Raw genomic sequence first — 7,641 nt, forward strand, 5'->3', positions numbered from 1 at the left:
GTGCATTGTGCAAAACAAGTTTTTCAATTTGAGATATGTGATAGAATCCACTATCTCGTAACTCGATCTTAACTCGGGGATCATATGAATCTTGGTTCAGATGTCTTGATTCTAAATTTCTTGAACTCTGAAACAAATAAAAAATTATAATTAATAATAGCAACAACAACAACAACAACAACAACAACAACAACGACGACAACGACGACGGCAATATTAACAATAATACTAACTATGATAATAATAACAACAACAATAATAACAAATATACAAACATAAAAATAATTACATATGGTGGACGTTCAAGGTATTCAACAATGTGATTTTCAGGACGCGTAATTTCACGAACCATCTTCTATTTGTATTCTTTCTGAAATAAAAAACTATTATATTATATAAATTATATCTAACATATATCCAATATTTCTCTAACATTAAATAAATAAATAAAAGAATATTTAAATAATATTATATATAATATTTTCGGTTATGTTTGAAATAAACAACATACTCCACTTTAACATTTATTCAACATAAATTTAATAATACAATAAAGAAAATATATTTTGAACATTTTAACAATGTATGGCATCAAATCTTATATTTTATATTTTTGTAAATAATATATGTAAACAATATATACTAATATATTATATTAAATATGTTTAACTTATTGTTAAATACAAAAAATATATATTTAAATTTTAACATATGTTCGTATGTATTGTAGTATATATTTAAGTATTTAAATTTTTCTACAAAAATATATAATATATGAAGTATGTTTAAAGTTTAAAGTATCTTAATAATATATTAAGTGCTGTTTTTGTTTACAAATTAAAAATATATTTTAGTATTATCTTAGTCTAACTAAAATTGTGACCCTAACAACTGATACTTGTTTCAATACTATTCTTACTAACAATGAATTAATTAACCCAAATTAATTTTTCAAAACTAATCTAATTTATTTTTTATTTACAGTAAATAAAATAATTTAACTCATTAAAAACATTATTACTAAAAAATGTACTTACTTGGTTATGTTGATGGAGATATAGTAAAATAATAAATCTGAATATGAAGCTCTAGTATGAAGGAAAGAGTTGTTTGAGTTACACAAGAAAGAAGAAGGAATTGTGAGTGTGGGGTGCTCAGGAGAGAGAGGAACGAGAATTGAAAGTGAGAGGAAGAGAGAGAATGTGAGTATGAAGGGGGACCAATGGTATTATGAGATTCACAGGTTGAGGGGGGCCATAGACACGTGTCATGCATGCAGTCAATACAAGGGGGCGGATTGCAGGCACATTACGAACAGGGCATATTGCAGATCCGTCAGGACGGCGCCCCCAGTCTCCTGTATAACTCTGTTTTCTTTCATTTTAATGAAAAACACCATCTCCTCCCCAATTATAAAATAAAAATCCCTCTTTTTAAAACACATTGTTTTTCATTTTAATGAAAAACACCATCTCCTCCCCAATTATAAAATAAAAAATTCCTCTTTTTAAAACACATTGTTTTTTATTTTTTATATATCACAAATATAAATAAACAATTGTATAGCTCTTTCTTGATTCTTAAAATTGTAATAACTTTTAATTCAAAGTGTTATTTAGAGTCATGTTTCTTAAAATTTGTAAATTTTTATTACAAAATTTATTTCATAATATATATATATATATATATATATATATATATATATATATATATATATATATATATATATATATATATATATAGCCGTGGTTTCATTTTCGAGCTGGAGATCTCCCCACACTCCACGCCGGTTCCAGTCCCAGGTGGAGGCTCTCCTCCACGGTGGCATCCCCTCCAGCCTGACTTCTCATCTTCAGGGGTGCATGTGCTCCTGTGTCATTCCGCCGTCAGCCATCCCTTTCACCTTCTCTCTCACGCAACTTACGTTTCCTTTCACCGAATCGCTCACGCAACCTGCCTTCTTGATGGATTTGTTTGAACAAATAATGATTAGTTGGAACCCTAGGAGCTTTGCTTTCTTCTCCTACCTTCGTTTCGTCTGCCCTATGAAACTCTGTGTACGAGCTCTATTTTCTTGGGAGTTTGGTTCGTCACCGTTCATCCAGGTTATTGATTTTCCGTTGGAGTCTCAAATTCAAGAACTTTGATCAATCAATCAGGTGTATCCAAACCTATTTTCCTCTTCATCCTTTTTCTTTTTCTTGATTATGTACATCTTTGTGATCAATTTTGGTATCTGTTTTCTGGTTAACCCAGATTTTATTCTCTAGGGTTTGTAAAATTCCTAATTGTGCAAATTGTGATAATTTTTCATATCTGTTCGACGGTGAAGCCAGATCTTATTGTCTAGGGTTCGTGAATCGTTGTGATCAATTTTGGTATCTGTTCCACGGTTAACCTAGATTTTATTCTCTAGGGTTTGTGAAATTCCTAATTGTGTAAATTGTGAAAATTTTTCATATCTGTTCGACCGTGAAGCCAGATCTTATTGTCTAGGGTTCGTGAAATTCCTAATTTGCAAATTGTGTCTATGTGTCTTGGTTTGTTTCTTGGTTCATGTTCTTGGTTACATTCTTTGGAAGTTGCTGTTAATTTTGAGGATGGTCTATGAATCTATTTCCACTTCTTCATTTTGTTATTTAGATTTTGTTGATATGATTATCATTTCTCCTTTTGCTAGTTGTTGAATTGTTTGTTGCATGTGGTTTGTGTATTTCATCAATTATTGGTATTTTATAATGATTATAAAGATTGTCTTCTTACTTATCTTTTCTTATATTTATTGATTGATCATGGGTTTAGTTTTCTGAATCATTTTGTAGGTATGGGGTTTTTACCTAATCTACTTTCTCCATGGTGATGTGATTGACAGAGTTTTTTCATCAAAGTCAGTTTATAGACCCAGCTTCTCCTATTCAAGTTCTGCATTCCCAATTTCATTCTCTTCTATTCAAGTTTTGCATTTGAATTTTCATTCTCATTCACTAATCTCTTTGAATTGTTTGGGCTAAATGTAGCAATTTATAATTTTTTCTGCATTCATAATCATGTTCTCTTATCTGAATTGGTTTGTTTCTGGGTTCATGTTCTTGGTTACATTCTTTGGAAGTTTCTGTCAGATTCTTTGAAAATTGATGAATCTATTTTTAATTTTTTTACTTTGTGTATATTCAACAAATCCATTGAGTTTTTATATTGTTTTCTGCACTGTTTGTGTCACTAGGGAATTCTCTTCTATATAATCTACTATATAATCTATTTGATGAGTGGTGATGTGATTGATAGGACTTGATTGATAGCTTCTTGCTGATTTATTTGCATATGATGAAACCTTTTGTTAGTCAACTTAGTTGCATTTTAATCCTTTATTGGTTATGCAAAAGTTGCTATATATTTCACCTCTTACAAAGAAGTAGAGCTATGAATTTGTTTGCTTCTTTGATAAAGGAATATGCTTATGCCACTCCCATTCAAGTTTTGCATTCCCAATTCCATTCCTTCTTGTTCAAGGTATTAGGTTTCAATCTTATCCGTTTCATGAATGTTGATGTGATTGACAGATTTTTATTAATGTTTGTCTATGCTTTTTTCTGATTCAGCTGCTGTTTCAAATGTATCCCTACCTATAACACATTTACCAACTCTTATTGCCATGAGTAGAATAATTATTTGGGGTAGTTGATGACTGCCTTCCCTATGGTATAATGACATGTAGGTGCACTATAGTAGGTATGGTGTGATATCCCAATTTTTGGTCCCTATTTGTTGATTTCTTGAAAGTTTCACCTTTTTTTCCTGTTTTTGTGTTGGTTCAGGTTTTTCTCTTATGATTAGTTGTCTCTATGCCATTGAAGGGAGATGCATATGGACTCAGATTTTGTTTTCCCTCCATTTCCATCCTTAATTTGAATTAAAAAAGGTGAGCCTTGTGTGCTGGATTTTTTTTCTATAAAAGGATGGTTGGTGAACCACATTCAATGCACAAACATTCTGCTGTGTTCTATTTCCTCCTAAACTCTATCTATTTCAGAATTTTTTTTGTTTACATTTTTATCTATTTCATCAACTCTGTTTATCTCCTTTCTTTCCTCTGCAATGCCTCCTCCATTTGATATGATTTCCAATATGCATCCTCCTAGAGAGGTTTGGAGGCTAAAAGTTAGGGTTCTAAGGCTTTGGGTTGTACCCTCTTTTGGTAACCATGAGGTTCCTAACTCAATGGAGATGATTCTCCTTGATGAGCATGTTAGCCCCTATTAGCTTCTCTTTTAAATATGGTGTTAGTTGTTGTTTTTTTAAGTTTTCAAGTTTAAATTATGTGTTTCACTAATCTGATTTTGTTCTTTTGTTGGATTTCCAGTGTGAAAAAATTCAAGCTACAGTTAAGAAACTACTCCTTAATAGGTTTAGGGATCATATAGTTGAAGTTTAAGTTTATAGAATGGCATACTTTACTGTTGTGTCAAATCATGGTAGTTATAGAGTAACTTCTCATGAATTCAAATTGGTTTTCCTTCACTGAACCACTGTTGTAGCTATTAATGAAGATGTTATCCCTAAGACTTGTTTCAACATGTTACCTTTTTCTGAGCTGCTGAACATGGCCCAAGATTATGATTTTTTAGTTGGTGTGTCTATCTTCTTGGTCTGCTGTTATTCAAGTTTTTTAACAAATGCTTTGAATATTTAATAGGTTGTGTTTATTTGGAATAGATGTCATTGGTCTTTTAACTTCAGTGGGAGAAGAGAAAGAATATGCAAAAGAGGTAAAAATTGTAAAAATGATTGTGCTGGAATTAACTTCAAAAGAGTATGTTGATTGAGTCATTTCTCCTGGTTTCTCTTTATGTTTTAATAATCTTTTTTTCTTATTTTCTGTTTCATTCTTTGTCATGTTTTGAGTTTCAGTCTTACAGTGCAATGTGCATTATTTGGGGACTATGTTAATCAAGTAAATCATTTTCTTGCCTCTGGCTTTGTGGAGCAGCCTGTTGTAGTCATTCAACTTGCAAAAGTCAAGTTCTTTAGGAATACATTATTTGTTTTCTGTACATCTTATTGCTACTCTAGGTGTTGTCTCCAATAAAGTTTGCTAGACTCTTTCTGTGTTGATGTGTAGGTCAAGTAGGCCATCAAAATGTGATGTATGCCACTCAAATGTTATTTAATCCTGATCTTCCTGAAGTTGTTGAATTCAGGCAGATGTTAGCATGGTTTATTTTCTTGATTTTTATTGTATTCTTTATTTAGAACCAATCTAGAGTAACAAGTACAAGTGTTTGCATAATTTTTCTTAGTATGGTTGAGCAAGGTGTCAATGGTACCCAGCCACTCTTTATTGCAAATGATGGTGAAGTTGTCACCTTAGAAGATGATTTCATGCATTTAACTAGAAAATACACTATTGAAGAGTTTCAAGATAACAATGAGGTTGTCTTCTTTTGAGTTAGTTGTGTTTATGTTTATTTTATACACAAATAAACTGAAAAAGAAAATTAAAGATCAATTTCCAGATCTATTTTTTCATTCATATTGTTAACAAATTTTGGAATGCCCATTGCATAGGAGGGTTCTTTTATCATTTTTGGTACAATCCAAGGTATTGTTGAGGATGGAGATTGGTGGTATTCTGGTTGTGTGTGTGGAAAGGGTATCTATCCTCAAAATGGTGCATATTACTGTGATTTTTGTTTGAAGCACATAACTAATGTGACTCCAAGGTCAGAAATTTTGTTCAAAATGTCTTTTCATTTTGTCTTGTGGATTGTTTATAAAAATAATGTTTCTTGGTATTATTTATTCCGAATCATTGTATTCCTTTTTTTTTCTCTCTGCAGATTTAAAATTAAAATAACAGTTAAAGATCATAGTGAGGAGGGTATTTTCCTTCTCTTTGATCATGAGGCATCTTATTTGCTTAAGAAATCATGTGCTGACTTGTTTACTGAGGTTCAAAGAGATGCAAGTGTATGCTCTTACTTTTCTTTTGTGTGTTGTTCACTTTATGGGATGTGATATGTGTTATTTAAAATCTGTATTTCTTATGTATTACTTTTAAAATAGCTTGTATGTGGGAATACTTATCCTCCCATATTCCAAGAGCTCATTGGAAAGAAGTTACTGCTAAAGGTTGATACCAAAGGTGTCCCACATGAAATATTTTATAACACTTTCTGAGTTAGAAAAATATGTGATGATCTCACCATTATTTCCATGTTTGAATTTCCTGATTATGATGGTGATGACGAGTCTACTCCAAAAAAGGTTACATATACATATAATTATTTTTAGATTGTATAAATTCATGTTTTGTTCCTTTTTTTATTGTGTTGTGGTGAATTTTTCTTCTGGTCTTATATATTTTTAAACTCTTATGGCATATGAATAGGAGCCTGATTTTCACAAATCTGTTCCCTGTGGAGAAGAGGATATTGGTATTAAGAAGGAGTCATCTAAGACTTTTATCAAAAGTGAGAAAGTTGCTGGTGAGTCTTCTGGGATTTTATCTAAATCCCCAGTTCTTATAGATTTTCTGGCTGAAAAATAGCCTGCTGTTTTTGGAGGGACTGAGTTTGCTGCCTTAATTAATGGTGAAGATGAAAAAGATGAGAAAACACCCAGCAATGATACTGTTAATGATGATCTTTCTGCTGAACTGGATATATTGCTTAGCTCACCAGAAAAAGAAACTCAGGTGCTGTTATATAATATTTTTTTCTTCTTCCTATGTGTGCTGTTTTCAAATGGATTTTGCATTCTTGAGTTACTTTCATAGCTTTTGTTAATTTCTTTGTCATAGGAGGTGTTGTCCCACGTTTTTTATGCAACTTCCCAATATGGAGAGAAGCTTATTCATGAAAATCATGTTGTCACCTCCAAGGGCAAGAGGAATTTGAATCTCCAATTTGAAGAGGCGGCTGCTGATGCAGATGAGCGTGGGTTCAAGGTTGCCAAGGTTAATGGAGTTTGATTTAAGGTGTGGAATTGAGCTGCTGTGTCTAGGTGTAGGTATTTTATATAGTATATCTATAAGTGTTTAGGAAGGCTTGTGATTACAAATACATCGAAATGTAATCATGCTGGCTGGATGGTATTTTGATTTGACTTTTTTGGATTGTGTCCAACAAATAGGATTGTTAGATATAGGGGTTTTCCTTTTGTGTTGGCTCGGGTCATTTGCCAACTAAGTCTATTGTCAACTCCTTCTTTTGTAATAGTGACTTTGCTAGGGATTGGACACATTTTCAATGTTGTAGCCTGTTTAGGTTACATACTAGGATATGTAGTCAGATGTTGGAATCCTCCTTATCATAGAAGAGATGGCCATGTGTAATTGTGTAGATCATTATCAATATTTTAATGAAATGCAGCGGTTCTTATTTTTATTTGTTTATTGTTGTACAACTTTATCTTTTCATATCAATTAGTTATTGGTGTTGATTATAATACTTTATTTTTTTCATTTTCTGCGTTATCAAAGGTGTGCATTGTTATATAAGTTTTTTGTTTGTGTGTTTCACAAGTTCTCTTCCCAGCCACCCCTGCCCCCTACCTTTTTTTTTTACCTGTTGCTTATAGGAACTTAACAATGTTATGTGTTTTTGGGAATGAATTAGGGGTAGTTCTTGCGATTTATGTTTC

At 31.9% G+C, this 7,641-nt stretch overlaps 1 protein-coding gene across 1 annotated transcript; it reads left to right on the plus strand.

Moving 5' to 3' along the window:
• Positions 1–4,201: 4,201 nt before the first annotated feature.
• Positions 4,202–6,970, plus strand: LOC130934649 (replication protein A 70 kDa DNA-binding subunit A-like). Its single transcript, XM_057864198.1, has 11 exons — positions 4,202–4,206; positions 4,694–4,810; positions 4,909–5,048; positions 5,120–5,204; positions 5,298–5,430; positions 5,566–5,720; positions 5,838–5,967; positions 6,064–6,129; positions 6,389–6,485; positions 6,564–6,694; positions 6,800–6,970. Exons 1-11 carry the CDS (start codon positions 4,202–4,204, stop codon positions 6,968–6,970), a joined length of 1,230 nt encoding a protein of 409 aa, XP_057720181.1.
• The last annotated feature ends 671 nt before the right edge of the window (positions 6,971–7,641 follow it).

Source organism: Arachis stenosperma, chromosome 6 (assembly GCF_014773155.1).
Source record: "Arachis stenosperma cultivar V10309 chromosome 6, arast.V10309.gnm1.PFL2, whole genome shotgun sequence".
In the NCBI taxonomy this organism is placed as follows: domain Eukaryota; kingdom Viridiplantae; phylum Streptophyta; class Magnoliopsida; order Fabales; family Fabaceae; genus Arachis; species Arachis stenosperma.